General features: G+C 45.3%; 1 protein-coding gene across 3 annotated transcripts in view; it reads left to right on the top strand.

Annotated features, from left to right (window-relative positions):
* Positions 1-25,157, top strand: part of LOC144600257 (janus kinase and microtubule-interacting protein 2-like) — a 228,258-nt gene that overhangs the window by 168,880 nt on the left and 34,221 nt on the right. For all 3 annotated transcript variants that reach the window (XM_078411829.1, XM_078411827.1, XM_078411828.1), the window contains exons 11-16: positions 3,102-3,230; positions 4,657-4,740; positions 7,151-7,213; positions 12,295-12,393; positions 16,535-16,633; positions 22,314-22,367. In XM_078411829.1, coding sequence (XP_078267955.1) covers positions 3,102-3,230; positions 4,657-4,740; positions 7,151-7,213; positions 12,295-12,393; positions 16,535-16,633; positions 22,314-22,367 — 528 coding nt within the window. The remainder of the gene's footprint in view (positions 1-3,101; positions 3,231-4,656; positions 4,741-7,150; positions 7,214-12,294; positions 12,394-16,534; positions 16,634-22,313; positions 22,368-25,157) is intronic.

Below are 25,157 nucleotides of genomic sequence, written 5' to 3'. Positions count from 1 at the left end.
CAACATTCTGGCAAGGCCCAGCAGACCACCACTATCTGTGGAGAGAGGACCTGAAAAATTAACTCTGCCTCACTCTCTGCAGACAGACAGACAAATAAAAAAAGAGAATACTGGAGTTTATTGACAAATCAATGACTGTCTGCGATCAGGCAAACGCCTCCGCTGTCACGCTGTAAAAACGGAGAATGAAAACTGAGTTTCTTCCCACAGGCCATCAGGACTGTCAACTTTTATAACTCCAGAGACTAAATTTTTGTCTACACTATAGTAACTTATTAACTTTATTTATATGCTGTAACTGTAATTCTTTTTTGTGCACAATCCGCAGGCATTGCCACTTTCATTTCACTGCACATCGTGTATGTGTATGTGACAAATAAACTTGACTTGACTTGAAACGTCACCCATTCCTGCCTGTCCTGCTGAGTTACTCCAACATTTTGCATCTACCAACGATTACATAGTTTAGCTTAGACCCTTCGGCCCACCGAGTCCGTGCCGACCAGCGATCCCCACACACTAACACAATCCTACACACACTAGGGACAATTTACCTTTATACCAAGCCAATTAACCTACAAACCTGTATGTCTTTGGATTGTGGGAGGAAACCGGAGATCTTGGAGAAAACCCACGCGGTCACGGGGAGAACGTACAATCTCCGTACAGACAGCACCTGTAGTCGGGATCGAATCTGTGTCTCTGGAAGGCAGCAAATCGACCGCGGTATTACTTGTGGCATGGTCTCTATTGGTTCAATATCTACATCCAAGGTGCCAGAAAATAGTCATGAAAGCCAACAACGAGGGTACTTGCTTTAATAAATAAAAGCTTCCTGTGCCTGCATTTTCCTGGAGTGACTATCTACATGGGGTAGACTATCTACTAGCTTCTGGGAAGTTGCACATTAAGCAATGTTGAGAGAACACAGAGAGAAACTGGTCACTTGATATGGTTTTTAACGTGGTACAGACAAAGAAATACCTGAACTGTGTGTTACACCTTGTAATCTAGTCCAGGTGTAAAAGTCGACATTCCAATAACTGTGTTTGACCCCGCTGGTGTGATATTCATGCCAGTTCATGATATTTTAAGGTCACTTCATGCATGTTTTAAAAAGAGATAACAAAAGACCTTACAAAATTATTTTCAAAGGCTGCTGTATTTGGCATTCTTTAAACACATGGTTGATCATTCATTGTCTGTGGAAAGAATCGGTCATGTTTGTCCTTGGAGTTTAGAAGAATGAGGGTGACCTTAATCACTCATTTCCAAGCACTAAAAGGGCTTTGCAGCATAGATGCTGGGATGTTTTCACCAGTCAGTGAATCCTGAATAGGGGTTCAGAACTACAAGATAAAGGGCTGGTCGTTTAAAACTCATGTACTCAGAAACCTCTTCTCAGAAACCTCTCCCCCTCCCCCCCCCTCTCTCCCTCGCCCTCTCTCCCTTTCCCCTCTCCTCCTCTTACTCTCCCCTCTCCCTCTCTCCCCCTCTCTCTCCCCCTCTCTCTCCCCCTCTCTCTCCCCCTCTCTCTCCCCCTCTCTCTCCCCCTCTCTCTCCCCCTCTCTCTCCCCCTCTCTCCCCCTCTCTCTCCCCCTCTCTCCCCCTCTCTCTCCCTCTCCCTCCCTCTCCCTCCCTCCCTCTCCCTCCCTCTCCCTCCCTCTCCCTCCCTCTCCCTCCCTCTCCCCCCCTCTCCCCCCCTCTCTCCCCTCTCTCCCCCTCTCTCCCCCTCTCTCCCCCTCTCTCCCCCTCTCTCCCCCTCTCTCCCCCTCTCTCCCCCTCTCTCCCCCTCTCTCCCCCTCTCTCCCCCTCTCTCCCCCTCTCTCCCCCTCTCTCCCCCTCTCTCCCCCTCTCTCCCCCTCTCTCCCCCTCTCTCCCCCTCTCTCCCCCTCTCTCCCCCTCTCTCCCCCTCTCTCCCCCTCTCTCCCCCTCTCTCCCCCTCTCTCCCCCTCTCTCCCCCTCTCCCCCCCTCTCCCCCCCTCTCCCCCCCTCTCTCCCCCTCTCTCCCCCTCTCTCCCCCTCTCTCCCCCTCTCTCCCCCTCTCTCCCCCTCTCTCCCCCTCTCTCCCCCTCTCTCCCTCCCTCCCTCCCTCCCTCCCTCCCTCCCTCCCTCCCTCCCTCCCTCCCTCCCTCCCTCCCTCCCTCCCTCCCTCCCTCCCTCCCTCCCTCCCTCCCTCCCTCCCTCCCTCCCTCCCTCCCTCCCTCTCTCTCTCTCTCTCTCTCTCCCTCTCTCTCCCCCTCTCCCCCTCCCTTCCCCCCCTCTCTCCCCCTCTCTCCCCCTCTCCCTCCCTCTCCCTCCCTCTCCCCCTCTCTCTCCCCCTCTCTCTCCCTCCCTTCTCCCTCCCTCCCTCTCTCCCTCTCTCTCCCTCTCTCCCTCTCTCCCTCTCTCCCTCCCTCCCTCTCTCCCTCTCTCCCTCTCTCCCTCCCTCCCTCTATCCCTCTCTCTCCCCCCCTCCCTCCCTCCCTCCCTCCCTCCCTCCCTCTCTCTGTCTCTGTCTCTCTCTCTCTCTCCCCCTCTCTTTCTCTCTCTCCCGCTCTCTCTCCCCCTCTCTCCTGCCTATCTCTCGCTCTCTCACACACATGCTGAGTTTTGGGATGTGGGCGGACACCAGAGTAATCATATGGAGAATGTGCAATCTAAGACACCACTAAAGGTTAGGCATGAAGCTATTTTGTGAGGAGGTAACTCCACTCGATATGCCACTGTAGACCTCTTCTGCTCTCTTCCGTCTCAGCGATGATTCCCTTTACATCTTCTCTTGAGATACTTCCTTAATCACACTGTTGTGCTCACTTTTCTCATCCACCCTGCAGTCTCATCACATTAATGAGAATCCTGTAGCTTATTCTGAAGAAGGCTGCCAACCCGATACGCCACCAGTCCATTCCCTCCACAGATGCTGCATAGCGCGCTGAGTTCCACCAAAGACCTAGCTTTTTGCTCACGAACCTTGTACCAGTTGGTTAAGAGGCTGAGGCTCCTGCAATGCTAACTTCTGCTGGCAGCAGAATCCTTTGTACTATTGACTGATTACTTTAATATGTGAGGATTTAAGGGCACGACACACAGGAGGCTAACTCACTTTTATTCACCATCAGAGTCTGGCAGCCGAAGAATCGGAACTTCGCTTTCGGCAATTAACAAGGGAGTATCAAGCACTCCAAAGGGCTTATGCATTACTTCAGGAGCAGACGGGAGGAATCCTGGACGCAGAACGGGAAGCAAAGGTGATTATTAAATAATTTGCAAAAATAATAAGTCACGGTTAAGCTGGTGAGTGGGGAAAATGCACATGCGATGTTAAGCACTGACTTTCAGCTCAGAGTTTTAAGTCAAACATGTCAGATTGTGGTTTGTAAGCCCTTTCAGTGTGATTGATGGGTCAGCTGCCCTCTAGGTGTGACACAGCCCACAACTGCATGTATGTTGGTGGTCCCCTGTCACAGAGGTCCTGAGCCAGCTGATCTGGGAAATGGAATAGTATGTTTCGTGCAGAGCCAAGGGAGTTTTAGTCTGGGTCTGGACATGATGTGCCTGAACTGTAGATGCTTCACCTGATATATTGGCTCAGTTGGCTGAAACTTTGCATTGAAAGTAAAGGTTATGGTTTCATGAGCCACTCCAGGCTTTGGGCCCATAAACATTGAACAATAGGTGCAGGAGTAGGCCTCTCGGCCCTTCGAGACAGCACCGCCATTCAATATGATCATGGCTGATCATCCAGAATCAGTACCCCGTTCCTGCTTTTTCCCCGTATCCCTTGATTCCTTTATCCCTAAGAGCTAAATCTAACTCTCTCTTGAATACATCCAGTGAATCGGTCTCCACTGCCTTCTGTGGCTGAGAATTCCACAGATTCACGACTCTCTGGGTGAAAAAGTGTTTCCTCATCTCAATCCTAAATGGTCTACCCCTTATTCTCATTCTTAAACTGTGACCTCTGGTTCTGGGCTCCCCAAATATGGGGAACATTTTTCCTGCATTTAGCCTGCCCAATCCCTTAAGAATTTTATATGTTTCTATAAGATCCCCTCTCACCCTTCTAAATTCCAGTGAATATAAACTGGACTAATAGGCTAATATAGTAAAGGAATGATGTGTAGAAAGGCTGGACAGTTTGCCTTGGGATGTTTCACACCGTGTGGCAACTGTTACATGTTCTAGTAAAGTAAAAATCTGGAGGAGGAATCCAGGGTGAAATAGAGAGAGTTATTCTTTTAACCAGCACCATCAAAATTAAAGTCATCATGCATTTACAATGAAACTTTGCTAAACGTTAAAATAAAAATGAATGTCCTGTTTATCTAGATTGTCAGAGAACCTGAACTTTAGAATAGTTAATTGTATAAGATGTGTTTTGTTTTTAAAATGGGCACCTTAACAGAGCAATAGATATTTTATTATCTGTAGATCTACCTTCATGTTAACATAACGTCATGTTCCAAGATATCTCCGCCGCTATTACTTTTATGTTTAAAAATTGGATGAAGCTCAATTCATTCCAATAATGTTTAATTTTTAATATATTTTTAAAAGCACAATCCCAATACTTTAACTAGTAAACTGAAAGAATTGATTCCCGGTCACTTGTTATTTGTTCTGTGCTGATGAATGTTACCCTCGGCTTTAATGACACGTTTCCACTTTCATTAGGCTCACGAGCAATTACAAACAGAAGTTCTCAGGTATAAAGCTAAAATTGATGACCTCGAAAAAGCCTTGCAACAGAAAGGACAGGTAAGAGAATAAAATGTCTGTCCAAGCATTGAACGTTACTGAGGATAAACATACTGAGATTTCTGACTACTACAGGACTGAGTCTGCTTTGCCATTCAGTTACGGCTGATCTATTTTGCCCTCCCATCCTCCTACTTCTGCCTTCTTCCCGTAACTTTTGACGCCGTTATTAATCAAGAACCTATCAAACTCCACTTTATAAAATACCCAACAGCTTGGCTTGGCATTTAATTCCACAGATTTACCACCACCTGGTTAAAGAAATTGCTCCTCGTGTCCTTTCTAAAGGCGTGTCCTTTTATTCTGAGGCTCAGCCCTCTGATCCTAGACACTCCCACTATTGGAAACATTCTCTCCACATCCACTCTATTTAAGCCTTTCATTATTTGGTACAATTCAATGAGACCCCCCCCCCATCCTTCGAAACTCCAGCGAGTACGGCCCCAGAGCCTTCAAACACTGCTATGCGTTAACCTAATCATTCTTGTCAACCTCCTCTGGAGCCTCTCCAACTTCAGCACATCCTTCCTCAGATATGCCTTCTGATGTGGGTCAGAATAACGAGGCAGTTGGAGAGTTCATGTAAAACCTGCACTGTTGAATGAGGCTGGCCATCTATTGTTTGGTGTTTGCCAATCAGCCTCATGCTTCAGGTCGTTCACTGATGTTGAGTTTGAGATGGCAATCCCCTGGGTATTGTCACCTTTGCCCCCTTGCTGATCAGGCAGTAATTAGAAGGTGTAGCACAACAATTAGGCTGCTCAAGATAACAAGCTGTTCACTCCCCAGCTTCACAGTTGGCTCAACGCATCCTTTAAGGTTTAGGCTGCCACAGTTGGACATAAGGGGAAGCTCTAGGGCAAAGAGGCTGGCATTTGGCAGATGCCATCTATGAGTTAGAGGGCACTGATGTAAATAAATTGATCACTCTGGTGTCCCTCAGACTATCTTTGATCGGACTTTGCTGGCTTTACCTTGCACTGAACGTTATTCCTTTATCGTGTATCTGTACACTGTAAATGGCTTTATTGTAATCGTGTATTGTCTTTCCGTTGACTGGTTAGCACACAACAAAAGCTTTTCACTGTACACGTGACAATAAACTAAACTAAACTTTACACGGTTTCCCTGGCCACTAGAAGTCACCTGTTTCAACTTGTGCATGAAATGCAATTCCCAGTGACAAATGCCATGACAAATCGTGCCCTGATCCCAGGCAGCTTTTAGATAAAATCAGCTGCATTGATTTCCAGTTTCTGCAGTGATATGGGTTGCAGCCCTTAAAGAAAGGCAGCCATCTTGTATTGGATTGCATCTCATTGCTGTTGTTTAGATGAGGAACTTTGACCCATAAAAGGCAATAGATCCAGCAGGTATCATTGTTAATTGCTCTGGGTAAACTGAGAACTTTGTTTGACTATTGATTCCAGAGGTATCAATTACCATTGGAATCATTACTTAGTTTCCATGTGAGTGGATTCTGTGCAGCAGGTTAACAGATTTGCTCTTTATATTTCTTGTCCATTTCTGTTGTGTATTTGAGAGCACTGTTTAACATCACATCCATCCAATGCTCTGATCCCTAATTTTTACCTAATTAATGACGAGGAGGCCTAATGTCTGACCAGCACTTAGGGATACGTTTGGCCCCAGACGTGGCTGCCATGGTGTTCCTCTGGAATCAGCCTACCAGGTGGAGAGGGGAATGCAGATGCTGGGCATGTTTGTATTCCCATTCACCTGCCCAGGCTCAGTGGCCAAATCAAATGGAGAGGACACTTCATCCTTGCTGGGCACAGTGAGATGTAACCACAGATGAACAATCCCCCTGCAGATGCTGGTTTAAATCGAAGGTAGACACAAAATGCTGGAGTAACTCAGCGGGTCAGGCAGCATCTCGGGAGAGAAGGAATGGGTGACGTTTTGGGTTGAGACGCTTCTTCAGACTGAAGAAGGGTCTCGACCTGAAACATCACCCATTCCTTCTCTCCCGAGATGCTGCCTGACCCACTGAGTTACTCCAGCATTTTGTGGCTACCCGGCATATAAAAGGTTCTTGATTATGTCAGCTGTTTTCCCAAATGCAGCGTGAAGTGTAGATGAGGTTGTTGGGAGGATGGAGGGGGTAGGTTTGTATAAGGGTTTATAGCTTTGTGTAATGGACGACATCTACAACTTCCTACACTTTCTTGTGTTCTTGGGCAGAGCCGTTGCAAACCAAGTCGGGTTGCATCCTAACAGGAGGCTTTCCACCTTGCATCTGTAAAAGTCGGTTAGAGTCATTGGAGACATGCAGTCATGAAGGTCATGAAGATTAATGGCCTTTTTAATGTAAAATTCAAAAACAATCAAGCAAATGTACTCCTCCAGAATGTTTCTTATGCCTTTCTAACTTTTCATTTAAAAACAGGATTCAAAATGGGTTGAAGAAAAGCAACTCTTTCTAAAAAGAAATCAGGAACTTCTTGATAAGGTACGTCTAATGCTTGCAGGAAGGACTGTTTCTAGACGTGTATTTTAAAAGTTCTTTAATATATCATTTTAAGCTTAATCACCGGGCTTTTACAGTCCCAACCTTAACATCAGTTATGTTGAAAGTAACTTGGATTGATGTTCATTGTGCCCACACATAGATTGTATTATATTCTCACTCTTAATTTAACAATTGCTGAATAGACTTTTCCCCCTTTACTTTCTTTCCCCCTTGACCTTTCCCCCTTTACTGTTTGATTTGTTGATATTTCTCACACCAAATGTGGAGACCATTTGGCCCCTCAGTCCTATGCCAGCTCTCAGAGTAATTCCATCCATCTTATTTCCCTGATATCCAGTCTGTCTCACATCCCCATCAGTTCCACTCTGATTCACACCTACATTAGAGGTAATTTACAGTCACCAGTTAACCAATCAACCTGTATGTGTTCGGGATGTGGTGGGAAACTGGACTAACCATGGAACCATTCTCCCCGTGACGACCATGGAAAACCCATGCCGGCACCAGGAGAAAGTGCCAACTTCACCTAAATACAACAGCGGGAGTCAAAATTAAACTTGGGTCTCTGGATCTGCGGGCAGCAGCACTTTTTAGTAACTGCTTGTTCACATTCAATCCCACCTGCAAATAACAACACTCCTCTCAACATCTCACGACAATCATTTACTAATTACACCTTATTTGCAGGGTCCTTTGTGTTTTAGCTTTTTCTTTACAATCTTTTTCCGGGCATAACTGTGCCGTCATGGAAAACCGGGAGTAATTAATGAAATGTTATTGATATTTGCCAGAGTGAGTCAGAATAAGTGGCTCCAACTGTAAAGGTCAAAATAGGCCAGTCATAGTGGAAATGGAGTATAGCAAACCTGGGATTCAAATCAATGAACTCTTACAATCAAGGTGAATCATCCGCAATAATATAATTACAATGAGGAGATAGCTATAAACTTTAGCACCTGTTGTTCAGCGTAAATCTTTGATTAGAAGCACTGCCTTTGACTTTCTTAATTAGAGTCATGGAGAGGCATAGAGCCATACAACATGGACACAGCCCACACCGATCAACATGCCCCATCTACACTAGTTCCACCTGCCTGCCATTGGCCTATATCCTTCCAAACTTATCCTATCCTTGTAACTGTCCAAATGTTTCTTTAACATTGTGGTAGTACCAGCCTCAACTGGCAGTTCATTCAATATACTTACCCTTTATGTAAAAAAAGTTCCCCCTCATGTTCCTATCAAAACTTTCCCTCCTCACCTCAAACCTGTGTCCTCTGGTTCTTGATTCCCCTACCCTGCGGAATCCCCCCCTACACCCTCATCCCTCATCCTCCTGCACTCCAAAGAATACATTCCCAGCCTACAGCTTAGTCCCTTGAGTCTTGACAACATCCTCATAAATCTTCTCTGCATTCTTGCCAGCTTAGCATCTTTACAGAGTAGCAAAAACTAAACACAATACTAGAAATGTAGCCTCACCAATGACTGGTATATTTTTTTATTTTTTTTAGAGATACAGCACGGAAACAGGCCCTTCGGCCCACCGGGTCCGTGCCGCCCAGCGATCCCCGCACACCAACACTATCCTACACACACTAGGGACAATTTTTTTAAACATTTGCCCAGCCAATTAACCTACATACCTGTACGTCTTTGGAGTGTGGGAGGAAACCGAAGATCTCGGAGAAAACCCACGCAGGTCACCGGGAGAACGTACAAACTCCGTACAGACGGCGCCCATAGTCAGGATCGAACCTGAGTCTCCGGCGCTGCATTCACTAAGTCAGCAACTCTACCGCTGCGCCACTGTGCCGTGCCGCCACCGTGCCGGTACAACTGTAACATAATATCATATCATATATATACAGCCGGAAACAGGCCTTTTCGGCCCTCCAAGTCCGTGCCGCCCAGCGATCCCCGTACATTAACACTATCCTACACCCACTAGGGACAATTTTTACATTTTACCCAGCCAATTAACCTACATACCTGTACGTCTTTGGAGACGTAATCTCCCAACTTCTATACTCAATACCCTGACTGACGAAGGTCAATGTGCGAGAGCATTCTTAACCACCTTATCTACCTGTAACATCACTTTTAACATTAAAAGACCTATGTGTAAGGGTGCTTTCCATTGAATTATGACAGTGTTGTACATTGATTCTGTACACTATTTAAATTAATGTCAGTGAGCAGAAAAGACCATCAACATGTGCAACATGTGACATAGATCCTTATGTACTGTGCAGAAATGTTTATCATGGGCAGCACAGTGGCACAGTGGTAGAGCAACTGCCTTACAGTGCCAGAGACCTGGAATTGATCCTGGCCACAGGTGCTGCCTGTATGGAGTTTGTGCGTTCTCCCCATGACTTGTGTGGGTTTTCTCCGAGATCTATGGTTTCCTCCCATACGTACAGGTTTGCAGGTTAATTGGATTGGTGTAAATATAAGATTGTCCCTAGTGTGCGTAGGGTAGTTAAAGTGCGGGGATCGCGGTCAGCGCGGAGTCGGTGGGCCGAAGGGCCTATTTCCGTGCTGTATCTCTAAACTGATCTTTTGAAGATCAGCCAAAATGTATTCCATTTAAGTCAATTTGATCATTCAAGGATTTATTGTTGAACGAGCTGCTGTGCACAGTTCTCTGTGGCCCACATAATCAATCGCCTGATACTCGCAGTGAGGCTGCGTCATTGATGGGTCAGCAAACCTTTGCATTGCCAGCAGTATGAGCATTAAAGAGCAGAATCAGAGCTACAGCCTGACTGGCACGACAATGTATGTCTTTTAAAATGGCTCATTTCCTTTCAAAACTGAAATCCCCTCAATGCCACAGGCTTTTGTACCTTCTTTGAATCCAGCAGTGAAAATACTGAAATATTTGACTTGTGAAAATTACCTTGACTCATGTTTTTGTCTTTTTTGTCACATTGTAGTTTTAAAAAAATGTATTCTTTATTTTTTATTTATTTATTTATTTGTTTGTTTTCATGATTATGTAGGGAAGGAGAGGGGTGGAGTTTACTGTTGTTGTTATATGCACTGTAATTAATTAAACTAAAAATTAAACAAAATAAACATTTTTTTTAAAACTGAAATTTAAAACTGTCATCAAGAAAGTGTGTGAGGACTGACCATTTCTATTGGGAGAGCTAGAAGGGATGTTTAATTGCTTTGTCTGCATTTGTCATTGTGCTAGTGATTACCGTTCTTGTTATGGCCATTCACCCATTGAAATGTATGTCTGTTAGTGCATTATGGGCAACACAGGTCGAGCTGTTCCCTCACAGTGCCAAAGACCCAAAATTCCAACCAGACCTCGGGTGCTGTCTGTATGAAGTTTGCACATTTTCCCTGTGACTGTGTAGGTTTCCTCCGGGTGCTCCGGTTTCCTCCCATGTCCCAAAGACGAGCGGGTTTATAAATTAATTGGTTTCTATAAACCCAGTCTGTAGGGAAATTGTGAGAAAGTGGAATGAAATAGAATTAGTGTGAAAAGGCGATCGATGGTGGCAAGAACAGGAAGGCAGGTTATTATCTGAATGGTGTCAGATTAGGAAAAGGGGAGGTGCAACGAGACCTGGGTGTGCTTGCACATCAGTCATTGAACGTAAGCACACTGGTACAGCAGGCAGTGAAGAAAGCTAATGGCATGTTGGCCTTCATTGATTTGAGTTTAGGAGCAAGGATGTCCTACTGCAGTTGTACATGGCCCTGGTGAGACTGCACCTGGAGTATTGTACATGGCCCTGGTGAGACCGCACCTGGAGTATTGTACATGGCCCTGGTGAGACTGCACCTGGAGTATTGTACATGGCCCTGGTGAGACCGCACCTGGAGTATTGTACATGGCCCTGGTGAGACTGCACCTGGAGTATTGTACATGGCCCTGGTGAGACCGCACCTGGAGTATTGTGAGCAATTTTGATCTCCTACTTTGAGGAAAAACATTCTTGCTATTAAGGACGTGCAGCGTAGGTTCACCAGGTTAATTCCCGGGATGGCGGGACTGACATTCGATGAAAGAATGGGTCGACTGGGCTTGTATTCACTGGAATTTAGAAGGACGAGAGGGAATCTTATAGAAACATATAAAATGGTTAAAGGATTGGACAGGCTAGATGCAGGAAAAATGTTCCCGATGTTGGGGAGTCCAAAACCAGGGGTCACAGTTTAAGAATAATGGGTTGGTTCTTTAGGACTGAGATGAGGAAAAACTTTTTCACCCAGAGAGTTGTGAATCTGTGGAATTCTGCCAGAGAAGGCAGTGGAGGCCAATTCACTGGATGTTTTCAAAAGAGAGTTAGATTTAGCTCTTTGGGCTAAAGGGATCAAGGGATATGGGGAAGAAGCAGGAACGGAGTACTGATTTTAGATGATCAGCCAATATCATATTGAATATTGGCACGAAGGGCCGAATGGCCTCCTCCTGCACCCATTTTTTTCCCATGTTTCCTATGTTTCCAATAATGGTCAGTATGGTTCGATTTATTCACAAAATGCTGAAGTAACTCAGCAGGTCAGGCAGCATCTCGGGAGAGAAGGAATGGGTGACGTTTCGGGTCGAGACCCTTCTTCAGACTTGGTGGGCCAAAGGGCCTGCTTCCATGCTGTATTTCTGAACAAATAAACATTACGGCAAGCTTTCCAAAGTAACTTTCATGAAGCAACCAAAATCATGAGAGGAGTAGATAGGGCAGACACACGGAGTCTTTTGCCCAGAGTAGGGTAATCGAGAACTAGAGAACTTTGTTTAAGATGAGAGGGGAAAGATTTAATAGTATTCTGAAGGGGTAACTTTTTCTCACAAAGGGTGGTGGGTGTAGTTGAGGCAGATACAATAGCAACGTTTAAGAAACATTTACATGGATAGGACAGGTTTAGAGAGATACAGGCCAAATGCAGGTAGGTGGGATTAGTGTAGAGGGGACATGTTGGTCGGTGTGGGAAAGTTGGTCCCATCGGACTGTTTCCACACCGTATGACTCTATAACCAGTGACCGGGTTTATAATTACAGTCATGGCATTTTAATTTTCAATATCCTTCCTTACAGATTGACAAACTGGATGCTGAGTCGAACCGGTTGCAAGAAGAAGTTCAGGATTCTCGGGACCAGAACGAGTTGTTAGAATTTCGCAATCTGGAACTGGAGGTGAGATGAAGTTGCAAGAAAGGGTTTTATGATTAATATGTCATAACAAGCATTAATTAATATAAAAGCCTTCTTCATTGATACAGCGCTAAAACCATAAAATAAATTACAAAAATGAATATATTAGGAACAGGATAAGGCCAGTCAATAAGTTGGACCCACTCCATTATTCAATTAGATCATGCCTCATCACCATTAACTCTATTTTCCTGCCTTTGTTCCACTTTCCTGAGTTTATCTGGCAACATCTCAGTCTCAGACCCGAGACATCTTTTTTTGTTTTGGGAGATGGTGCTACAGGTGGAGGAGCATCCTGGTGACACAACAGACAGAACCACCATCCACACTTTCCAGTGATCCAGATTCAATCCCAGGAATGAGTGGGTTAACACATAGAAACATAGAAAATAGGTGCAGAATGAGGCCATTCGGCCCTTTGAGCTGGCACCGCCATTCATTGTGATCATGGCTGATCGTCCACAATCAATAACCCATGCCTGCCTTCTCCCCATATCCCTTGATTCCACTAGCCCCTAGAGCTCTATCTAACTCTCTCTTAAATTCATCCAGTGATTTGGCTTCCACTGCCCTCTGTGGCAGAGAATTCCACAAATTCACAACTCTCTGGGTGAAAAAGGTTCCTTCTCACCTCAATTTTAAATGGCCTGCCCTTTATTCTAAGACTGTGGCCCTGGTTCTGGGCTTCCCCAACATTGGGAACACTTTTCCTGCATCTAGCTTGTCCAGTCCTTTTATAATTTTATATGTCTCTATAAGATCCCCTCTCATCCTTCTAAACTCCAGTGAATACAAGCCTAGTCTTTTCAATCTTTCCTCATATGACAGTCCCGCCATCCCAGGGATCAATCTCGTGAACCTACGCTGCACTGCCTCAATTACAAGGATGTCCTTCCTCAAATTAGGAGACCAAAACTGTACACAATACTCCAGATGTGGTCTTACCAGGGCCCTATACAACTGCAGAAGAACCTCTTTACTCCTATACTGAAATCCTCTCGTTATGAAGACCAACATGCCATTAGCTTTCTTCACTGCCTGCTGTACCTGCACGCCACCTTTCAGTGACCGGTGTACAAGGACACCCAGGTCTCGCTGCACTTCCCCTTTACCTAACCTGACACCATTGCGATAATAATCTGCCTCCTTGTTTTTGTTGCCAAAATGGATAACCTCACATTTATCTATATTATACTGCATCTGCCACGCATCTGCCCACTCACTCAACCTGTCCTGGTCACCCTGCAACCTCCTAACATCCTCTTCACAGTTCACACTGCCACCCTGCTTTGTGTCATCTGGAAACTTGCTAGTGTTACTTCTAATTCCCTCGTCCAAATCATTAATATATATGGTAAACAGTTGCAGCCCCAACACTGAGCCTTGCGGCACTCCACTCGCCACTGCCTGCCATTCTGAAAAGGACCCGTTTATTCCTACTCTTTGCTTCATGTCTGCCAACCAATTCTCTATCCATGTCAACACCCTACTCCCAATACCATGTACTCTAAATTTGCTCACCAATATCCCTTGTGGGACCTTTTCAAAGGGTTTCTGAAAGTCTAGATACACTACATCCACTGGCTCCCCTTCATCCATTTTACTTGTCACATCCTCAAAAAATTCCAGAAGATTAGCCAAGTATGATTTTCCTTTCATAAATCCATGCTGACTTGGACTTATCATTTTACTGCTATCCAAATACAACGTTATTACCTCTTTAATAATTGACTCCAGCATCTTCCCCACCACCACATGACGAGCATTTAATGACACTGGGCCTCCACTCACTGGAGTTTAGAAGGATGAGGGGGGACCTCATTGAAACTTAGCGAATAGTGAAAGGCCTTGATAGAGTGGACGTGCAGAAGATGTTTCCACTAGTGGGAGAGTCTAGGACCAGAGGTTATAACCTCAGAATAAAAGGACATTCTTTTAGGAAGATGAGGAGGAATTTCTTTAGTCAGAAGGTAGTGAATTTGTGGAATTAATTGCCACAGAAGGCTGTGGAGGCCGTCAATGGATATTTTTAAGGCAGAGATAGATAGATTCTTGATTAGTACGGGTGTCATGGGTTATGGGGAGAAGGCAGGAGAATGGGGTTGAGAGGGAAAGATTGATCAGTCATGATTCAATGGTAGAGTAGACGATGGGCAGAATGGCCTAATTCTGCTCCCATAACTTCTGAACTTATGAACTTATGAACTTATGACCTCCAGTGATGTCCGTGTTGCGTTTGCATGCTCTACTTGTGATTGTACTTCCTCTGGGTGCTCCTGTTTCCTGCCACATTCCAAAGACGTGTGGCTTGGTAGGTTAATTGGCGGCTAACTTGATCATAGTGTTTGGGGAAGTGATAGAATCTGGGGAGAGCTAATGGGAATATGAAGATAATAGAAAATGGGATTAATGTTGGTTCAGTGTAAATGAGTAGTTTGATGGTCAGGGCAGACTTAGTGGGCTGAAGGGCCTGTTTAGATGCTGAATCTCTCTACAACTCTTAACGAACACCACCTGTTTGTAGGTGATGTGAAGATTTCACTGAGTGGTGTAAATGGTGGAAAATTAATGAGATTGTAAAGATAATAAAATAGGATAACGGTGATGGGTATGTGATGGATTTGATGGGATAATACCGTGTTTCAGTGCTGTGTGTCTGTGACTACCCCCTGATTGCAGAGCTCAGAATGCTTCTTGACATGAATGTTCGGAGCGATGTGATAGCACAGCGGTAGAGTTGCTGCCTTACAGCGGCAGGAACCCGGGTTGGTGCCTGACTACGGGAGCTGTCAGTACAGAGTTTGTACGTTCGCTCCGTGACCTGCGTGGGTTTTCTCTCACAGAAGTAGAGTTTCCTCCCACATTCCAAACACGTACAGGTTTGTAGGTTGATTGGCTTTAGTAAAATTGTAGTGTGTAGGATTGTGCTAGTGTGCAGGGATCGCTGGCCGGCACAGACTCGGTGGGCCAAAGGGCCTGTTTCCACTCTGTATCTCTAAACTAAACTAAACTAATGAAAGGTGCAGCTCCAGTCTTAATATTGTTGTTGATTCTGTTTGAAATGGACTCTCTATACTTACCCTCTAAAACCCTTGTAACATGTTAAATATCTTTGTCATACCTTATTAAAGTTTATCTGTTAATTCTCCATTAATTTGTGGCTGGCTAAGCCAACAATAAAGAGTTCAGTTTATGTAGGCTTAAAACATCCTGAGTAAAATTTGATTGAGTGATTGGAGCCGTACTCCTGGCAAGCAGAACGTCAGCTATAATTGGAAATGTGCTCCAATGCGTAACAGTTTTGACTGATGTGGCCAATGGAGCTGCCCCATAATGAGTGAGGAAAGTTTGGCACTGTTAGTGTGTCTTCATATCATTGCTCAAACAGACTCTGGTGCTACTGAGACTGCGTTGCTATAGTCTTGCCATCTATATACTAAAACTCTTGTTTGTTTGTTTGTTCCTGAACTACAGCCAAATCGGTGTTATATTTTTTAAGTTATTCACATTTTAAAGTTTAAATCTATCTCCTAGGGAGAGGGGGGGGAGGAATATAAGGGGATTGAGAGAGATGGAATGGGGGGGGAGGGGAAGGCGGGGGAGGGGAATAGGGAAGAGGAGGGGGGAGGGAGGGAGGGAGAGGGGAGAGGGGGAGGGGGGAGGGGGGGGAGGAGAGGGTGCTGCACCAATGCAGGAGAGGTTTGGGCCCAACGGGTCCACTTGGTCTAGTGTTTCTTTAAAACATCACATTACCTGCTACAATTTAGACAGGTACATGGACAGAGGGGTGTGGGCCAAATGCAGAGAGGTGGGACTAGTGTATATGGGACTTGTTTGTCAGTGTGGGCAAGTTGGGTCAAAGGGCCTGTTTCCACGCTGCTTGACTCCATGATTTACTCTTAAACTGTGTGGGTTCTTATTAAGGTAATTGATTAATTTTAGCTTTGCTACCTCTTCCTCTGGAGGACCTGATACTTGCTTACTAATGCTCTTTCACCCTCAGCTACCAACGTCACTGTGCAAGCTTCAAAGATGAATGCACCAAAGGCATCAATCCATGATCTTGTAAATTGTGTGGTCTCCTTGAACTGATGGAATGTTTAATACTTTGTTCTATTTGCAGGAGAGGGAAAGGAGATCTCCTGCCTTTAACCTCCAGATCACGCCTTTCTCAGATGGTGTGAGTGCTCTCCAGATCTACTGTATGCAGGAAGGTGTGAAGGTACGTACTGCCCCATCTCCAAAGCAAATTCCCTTCTTGAAATTAAGAATGATGGGAATCACAAAGATTAAATGACACAAAGGATGATGGGGGCAAGAGAAAAAGACATCCAGTGCCCATTATCTACCAAAAAGGACTTCTTGCAGATGGATACCTCAAATTGATATTTTATTTAAATCGATGGAATGGTGCATCGATTATGTGAAAAATTAACATTATTGGACCCTGCAAAAAATGTGGCTAGCTCTGCAATAATGACAGTAATTCCCTGCATGTCTTGTTTACACCACACATCACATTTGTGCAGATTATTGTTAAGGCCAAGGTTCTACTACGGTACGTTCGAGTTCGTCAGTTTCAGTAGCATTTTTAATTTTTATGATTTACAAGGATGTTGAAAGAAGATGAAACGATGGGTTTCAAAGGAGAATTACATAATATTTGATGTTTACTTATTTCCAGAGCTGTGGGAAAGAACAAAGGGGTTGTTGTAAATGCATGGCTCTTTCACGTAGCCACTCCTAAGCATGACTGTCGGACAATCTTTCGGTGCTGTATCATTTGATTATTTTAAAGTGCTATCATTGTTTGCCATCGAGTTTGTTGGCAGTGAACCACTGCTTTAACTTTGTAAATTCAGGATTATGGAGGAGTGAGCATGATGATGACTTTCGGATGAATCTAGCTGAGAGTTGTCAAAGACATGATGGGCCCAACGCCCATCATCTCTACGGCAAATGTCGCTGCCTCTCTACATCTATTCCTGGTTCCAGGAAACTACCATCTATCATGTTGAAAAGCAAAGGGAATGTCAGGCATGAAACTCCCACACTTCCATCTGGCATCAGGCCTGATCATTTCCAGAGCCTTAATATACTTCCGATAGACACAAAATGCTGGAGAAACTCAGTGGGACAGGCAGCATCTTTGGAGAAAAGGAAACCATTCCTTCTCTCCAGAAATGCTGCCTTTCCTGCTGAGTTCCTCCTGCATTTTGTGTCTATCTTCAGTGTAAAGCAGCATTTGCAGTTCCTTCCTACACCTTAATATATTTACCTCTACCACAAATAAGTATCAAATGCAAATAATCCCACTAGACTGCCATAGTGGGATTAAGCATCTATTCTGCTGGGTATCAAACTTGCATTTAATTGGTATGCATGGACACGTACGCACATATATCTACAAGAGTAATTGTCCATTGTCAGAAACATACTGTAGTTGGTTTTAACTGTGACATCAAATGGATTTGGAAGACAATTGCCCTTTAGTGATTAAATTGGAATGAATTCTGGCCAGTCATTTGTAGTTTGCTTAAAAAGCATTCAACAATCTAATTTGTCTCTTATTTCTAAAACAAATGATTGCCTACCTCTGTAATTATCACCCATCCCTCAATGCTCTGTTAGTCTTTCCTATCCTTTGGTGTACGGTTGCTGGCACTTTAGTTCCTGTGACTTGTAGTTTGCAAGAAAGGTGGGGTTATTGTTGAATGTCTGATTCCTTTCTTTCAAAGAATGGTTGAATTCATCCAGTTCCATTGCATTGCATATGAATGAAAGCCTAGAAGACCAACACACTCTCTGTGTAATATCAGAATGCATCACTGATTGCTTGAAAGGTGGCAATGCAACGTACAAGTTCATCTATTGACATTTAATTTCCCTGTGTAATCTGAGCTACTCAAGGTGAAGGATAACAAGCCACAAAGGCAAACACAGCACCTCAACACATATGTGTACGAAAGAACTGCAGATGCTGGTTTCAATCGAAGGTAGACACAAAATGCTGGAGTAACTCAGTGGGACAGGCAGCATCTCTGGAGAGAAATCTCCAGAGACCAACATGTCCCAGCTACACTTGTCCCACCTGCCAGCATTTGGTCCATATCCCTCCAAACCTGTCCTCTCCATGTGCCTGTCTAACTGCTTCTTAAAGCTGAACCTGACTATGTTTCAACTTATAAAAGCTTTTAAATTTTAAAATGTGAACTCACACATTTGGTGGGGGGTGTAAACCTACAAATAAGACGGTCAAAATATGGCCCGAGGATGCCACCCTACAACTCCAGGACTGCTTTGATCGCACCGACTGGGACCTGTTTGCACAACAGGCCACCTGCGGTTCAGAGGTAGACTTGGAGGAATACACATCCACTGTGCTCTCCTACATCAACTGCTGTGTGGAGAATGTCACGGAGGACAAGGAAATAAAGATGTTCCCAAACCGGAAACCCTGGATGAACAAGGAGGTACAGAACCTGCTGAGGGCAAGCAACAATGCCTTTAAATCTGGTGACACGTCAGCATACAGTGTTGCCAGGTCAAACCTGAACAGAGGTATAAAAAGGGCCAAAGACACCCACAGGCAACGGGTGGAAGACCACTTCAATACCACGGACACCAGAAGCATGTGGCAGGGTGTCAGGGACATCACTGGCTACAAGAGCAGCCCTGCCTGCCCCCACAGCGATGTCACACTAACCAACGAGCTAAACACCTTCTTTGCCCGCTTCGAAACTGGCAACACCACCTTGAGTAGAAGAACCCCAGCCGAGGCGGAGGGACTGGTCTTGCAACTGGACACACAGGAAGTACAACGCGCTCTGCGAAGGGTCAACCCACACAAGGCTGCAGGACCGGATGGAGTTCAAGGAAAGGTACTTGGGGACTGTGCTGAACAGTTGGCTGAGGTATTCACCAGGATCTTTAACCTGTCATTATCTCTAGCTACGGTCCCCAAGTGCCTGAAGTCGGCTACCATAGTGCCGGTGCCGAAAAAAGCAAAGATCACCAACCTGAACAACTACCGTCCGGTTGCCCTAACGCCGATAGTCATGAAGTGCTTTGAAAGGCTGGTCCTCTCACACATCAAATCCAGCATCCCTGACTCACTGGACCCACATCAATTTGCATACAGGGCAAACAGATCCACAGAGGACGCCATCTCTCTGGCTCTTCACACTGTCCTGACTCACCTGGAGAGACAGGGCACGTACGTGAGGATGCTATTCATTGACTATAGCTCTGCCTTCAACACGGTCATCCCCACCAAGCTCATCACCAAACTCCACCAGCTAGGCCTCAGCTCGTCATTATGTGACTGGATCCTGGACTTCCTGCTGGAACGACCGCAGGCAGTGAGAATGGGCCCGCACCTGTCCTCCACTATCACCCTGAGTACCGGCACACCACAGGGCTGTGTTCTGAGCCCCATGCTCTACTCCCCATTCACACACGACTGTGTTCCTGCATTCGACACCAACATCATTGTCAAGTTTGCAGACGACACAACGGTGATCGGGCTGATCACCAACGGTGATGAAACAATCTACAGATCGGAGGTGCAGAACCTGGCGGACTGGTGCTCTGATAACAACCTGTCCCTAAATACCACCAAGACCAAGGAGCTGATCATCAACTTCCGTAGGTCACACAACGGGGAATACGCCCCGATCTTTATCAACGGGGACAGTGTGGGGAGAGTGTCCAGCTTCAAGTTTCTCAGCACTCACATTTCGGAGGACCTCACATGGTCCACTAACACCGCTGCGCTGGTCAAGAAGACACAGCAACGACTGTTCTACCTGAGAACACTGAAAAGATCTGGTCTACCCCAAAAGCTGCTGACGACATTCTACCGCTGCACCATAGAGAGCATCCTAACGCATGGCATCCCTGTGTGGTATCTCAGCTGCACGGAGGCAGAGAGGAGAGCTCTTCAGCGGGTAGTCCATAGAGCTCAGAAGATTATCGGAACATAGCTTCCAGCCTCGGAGGGCATCTACAACACACGACGCCTCAGAAAAGCCACCAGCATTCACAAAGACTCCTCACACCCCTGCTGTTCGAACAGAACAGAACTTCTGTTCGAACGAACTTCTGTTCGATCTTCTACCATTGGGCAGACGATACAAGGCCTTCTACACCCGCACCTCCAGACTCAGGAACAGCTTCATCCCCAGGGCCATAGCTGCTCTGAACCGGTCCTGCTGAGCCGGATGGTCAGTGATGGTCACATCGCTCAGTGAACCGGCACAGACCTACTTGCACTTTATTCTGTTTTAAAACTGTTTCTAATTCTGTTTCACTGGGTTGTATAAATTTATGCTGATTAGCTAATTAATTTATTGCATCGTATGGGAGGCGCATTCCCAATCTCGTTGTACCCCTGTACAATGACAATAGAGATATATTGTATTGTATTGTATTGTATGGAAGAAGCTGCCTCAACTACCTCCTCTGGCAGCTTGTTCCATACACCCACCACCCTTTGTGTGAGTTCACATTTTAAAATGTAAAAGCTTTTAGAAGTTGAACCATAGACAGATGCAGCAAGAACTGGCATCGAGGGATGTGTTGACATTTTAACTGTTGTCCTAATTGTGACAATTGATAGAAAACTGAAACAACTCCCACCTCGTCCTCGAGTAATAGAATTGAATCATTGATGTCAGCCTGAAAAAGGACATTTACTTGATGTCCTTTTGGAACAATGTCACCCCCAGTTCGTGAGAACCACACTCCAGTTCCGGGTTCTGAATGCAAAGACTACAATGAAACTTCATCCCTCTCCCTTCTCTGCCTTGGCAATTGCTATCAAAGCAGCAATGAATAGAAAATTTGCTTCAAATGTGGTCTTCAAATCTATAGGGGATAGAAGTTCCAGGGGCTGGATACAGAGATAAGGCTCCCTTTCACTGCTCTGTTACAGTCAGAAATATGAACCCACCCAAGCCAAGTGCCTTCCTGCCTTGCCCCTTTCCCAATTTCCTTGAGCCTGCCTAAAATTGGGAATTACTATTGAAATACATCTGTTTTATGCTGTGACACTTTTGCCCATTGGAAAGGGCTGCCAATTGCGGAAAGGCTTTTATTGCATTAAAGCAGCTTCATTTCAAACCCTGGTCCAGAATAATATGCCAGCTTGTGTAGGTTGACATGCTTATCCTTATCAATTTATTGCGTGCTTGTGAAATCTCAGAAGTCAAATCTGCATCTCTATCCTGGGGTCACCAGGGAGACCAACTGCTTCCATGTGTACATGGCATCATTTGTCAACATTTCAGAAGTCTCTGCACTTGCCTCTGTACTAACCCCGATAGTGAGAAGCCATCTATGTGCTCGGTCCTCCCTCCTGAAGGCAATAGGAACATTATATGCTTTGCCTCCCTACATTCTCACCAAGACCTGCTGGCGCTGTGTTACATTCAGAGGGATGGGCGGCACGGTAGCGCAGCAGTAGAGTTGCTGCTTTACAGCGAATGCAGCGCCGGAGACTCAGGTTCGATCCTGACTACGGGTGCTGCACTGTACGGAGTTTGTACGTTCTCCCCGTGACCTGCGTGGGTTTTCTCCGAGATCTTCGGTTTCCTCCCACACTCCAAAGACGTACAGGTATGTAGGTTAATTGGCTGGGTAAATGTAAAAATTGTCCCTAGTGGGTGTAGGATAGTGTTAATGTACGGGGATCGCTGGGCGGCACGGACTTGGTGGGCCGAAAAGGCCTGTTTCCGGCTGTATATATATGATATGATATGATATGATATGTGTCGGATGCAAAGCAAATGTTAGTTAATTGGGTTATAGTCCATTGTTATATGTATGCTGGTTGATTTTTTTATTTTTTATTTTTGCAACACCGTACTTGCTAAGTATCTGTGGATTAACTTTCTTCACAGGATGTCTCCATCCATGAACTCATCAAACAGCTGGACATACTCGGAGATAATGGGGTAAGTTAGTTTCCAACACAGAGTTGTGTGTGTACACTGACTCTTACTGTTACAAACACTGCAACTTGTTTTCTCTTTATAACAAATGCTCCTCCTTCCCCCCAAGTGTGGCCACATGTTCCAGTGCATGAGCTTGGATTTCATAAGGTCATGTGATAGGAGCAGAATTAGGCCATTCGGCCTATCAAGTCGACTCCACCATTCAATCATGGCTAATCTTTCTCTCCCGTCTAACCCCATTTTCCTGCCTGATCCCCATAACCTCTGACACCCACACTAAATTAACAATCTATCTATCTCTGCTTTAAAAAAATATCCATTGACAGCCTCCACAGTCTTCTGTGGCAATGAATTCCTCAGATTCACCACCCTCTGACTAAAGAAATTCCTCCTCATCTCCTTCCTAAAGGAACGTCCTATAATTCAGAGTCTACTCTGGTCCTAGACTTTCCCACTAGTGGAAGCATCCTCTCCACATCCACTCTATCCAGGCCTTTCACTATTCGGTAAGTTTCAATGAGGTCCCCCCTCATACTTCTAAACTCCAGCGAGTACAGGCCCAATGCCGACAAACGTTCATCATATGTTCAATGATAGTCAATAGTTGAAGATAGTGAGCTCACTGTAAACCATATGGAATTGAATTTACAGGGGTGTGGATTGTCTCTGTAAATGGTATTTGAACAGCTACCAGCTAGCAGCCATTGTCACCAAGTCGAGTCCATTCCAAGTCCTCATTAACATCCAGATGTCAGAGTGGTGCCTGAGATTGAGCTCCCCACAGCCCACGTCTGAATCAATACCATCTAGCTGAGATATAGATGCATTGTGGGATGGACAGGCCCAGGTTGTTATGGTCTGGTGAAGTTATCCAGTTCGTCTTGGCCCCACGATGTGGCTTGCCACTGAGATCCACCTCATCGGGCCAACAGCTGCCATTGGCCTGGGTGTGTATGAACCAGCCCTGGCCAGTCCAATCCAACAATGCTACTCTGGGTGCCCCTGACATCCTGAAAACATGGGCCAGGTTCTAAAGTGGATATTGTTAATGCAGAGATAGACACATTCTTGATTAGAACGGGTGTCAAGGGTTATGGGGAGAACGCAGGAAAATGGGATTAGGAGGCAGAGATCAGCCATGATTGAATGGTGGAATAGACTCGATGGGCTGAATGGCCTCGTTCTACTCCTATAACTTGTGAACTTGTGAACTAAATGGGATCCAGGTAACTGGGCTAGCTGCCCATCTTTCGGCTTGGAGGAACCAATCCGCATTTTTGGAGTGAGACCCTTTCTTGGGTTCATACCATTCCAATAATTGCCTTTAAAGATTATTCCTAAATTCATCAGATAAATTCATAGGGCCCAGGGGCAGGATTAGGCCATCCCATCTGCTCCACCATTCGATCACGGCTAATCTATTTTTTCTCAAGCCCATTTATCTGCCTTCTCCCCATAACCTTTGACACCCTTACAAATCCAGACCTTATCAATCTCTGCTTTAACAACACACAATGACTTGCCATTCACTCTCCCACGACGGGAATCATCCTCTCCACATCCACTCTATGCTGAGCTACGTTGGTCCAAACTTGTAGGATCTATGACTTGGCCTCTGCACCCACGGAGTACAAAAGGTTGCTGCTCTCCCCAACCCCACCAACCCCCATATTCAATACAAGGTAGACACAAAATGCTGGAGTAACTCAGTGGGTCAGGCAGCATCTCAGGAGAGAAGCAATGGGTGATGTTTCGGGCCGAGACCCTTCTTCAGACTGAAGTCACCCATTCCTTCTCTCCTGAGATGCTACCTGGCCCGCTGAGTTACTCCAGCATTTTGTGCCTACCTTCGATTTAAACCAGCGTCCACAGTTTTTTTCCTGCCCATGCTAAATACAGTTGTGCAATGTGAGTGGGATTAAACTAGGGTGCGATGTGTGGCGTGGTGAAGTAATTTGTTAACTTGGGTATTGACAAGTCTACAGTCAGTAAAGACATAAGCTCCAATGCTATGGTGCACAGCAGCTGAGTGATGCACCAGTGATCATGCACTGTTTCACCGAACTGGAACTGGTCCACCTGGCATCTTGCCTCAAAAGCAGGCAAGATGCAGTAAGCAGCTGGCATCATTGAAGCCCCATACAGCTGGCACTGCAAGAGATGAGAGGAGGGAAAGAAACAGGAAAACACGGAACATTATATTTTTACCTCCTGTATCTATATATTTTCCTTCTGCTTTGATGCTATGTCACAAGAGTTAGAAACGGTTTAAAAACTTGTTCATTTAATAAAATGAGTAATGTCAGTTACTTAAGTGCACAATATGCTTCCATTTCCAATTGTCTTCCCGCATGTCCTGTGGTAGGAATCGGAGGCCACTCTGGAAAGTAAAAACTATCATCCAGGATTATTGAGGATATATCTGTGTCATTTTAGTCATTTATAGTCTTACAGCATAGAAACAAATCCTTCGGCCCAACTTGCCCATGCTGACCAAGATGCCCCATCTGCACTACTTCCATCCTCCTGCGTTTGGTCCATATCCCTCATTTCAAAGGAGATGTTTTAGGTCGAGACCCTTCTTCAGCCTGTGAGTCAGGAGAAAGGGGAACATGAGATATAGACAGTACTTAGGAGAAATGAATGGACGATATGCAAAAGCAGCTATAATCATGGAATGTGGGGAACACAAGATGCCATTGTTGGCTGTGGGATAGGTGATAACGAGAATACAGACAGAGGACCTCAACAGGATGACAGTAAAATGTACTACGACTAGGGTGGGGGAGG

Source organism: Rhinoraja longicauda, chromosome 14 (genome assembly GCF_053455715.1).
Source record: "Rhinoraja longicauda isolate Sanriku21f chromosome 14, sRhiLon1.1, whole genome shotgun sequence".
NCBI lineage: Eukaryota > Metazoa > Chordata > Chondrichthyes > Rajiformes > Arhynchobatidae > Rhinoraja > Rhinoraja longicauda.
This window is presented reverse-complemented; position numbering and strand designations above follow the sequence as displayed.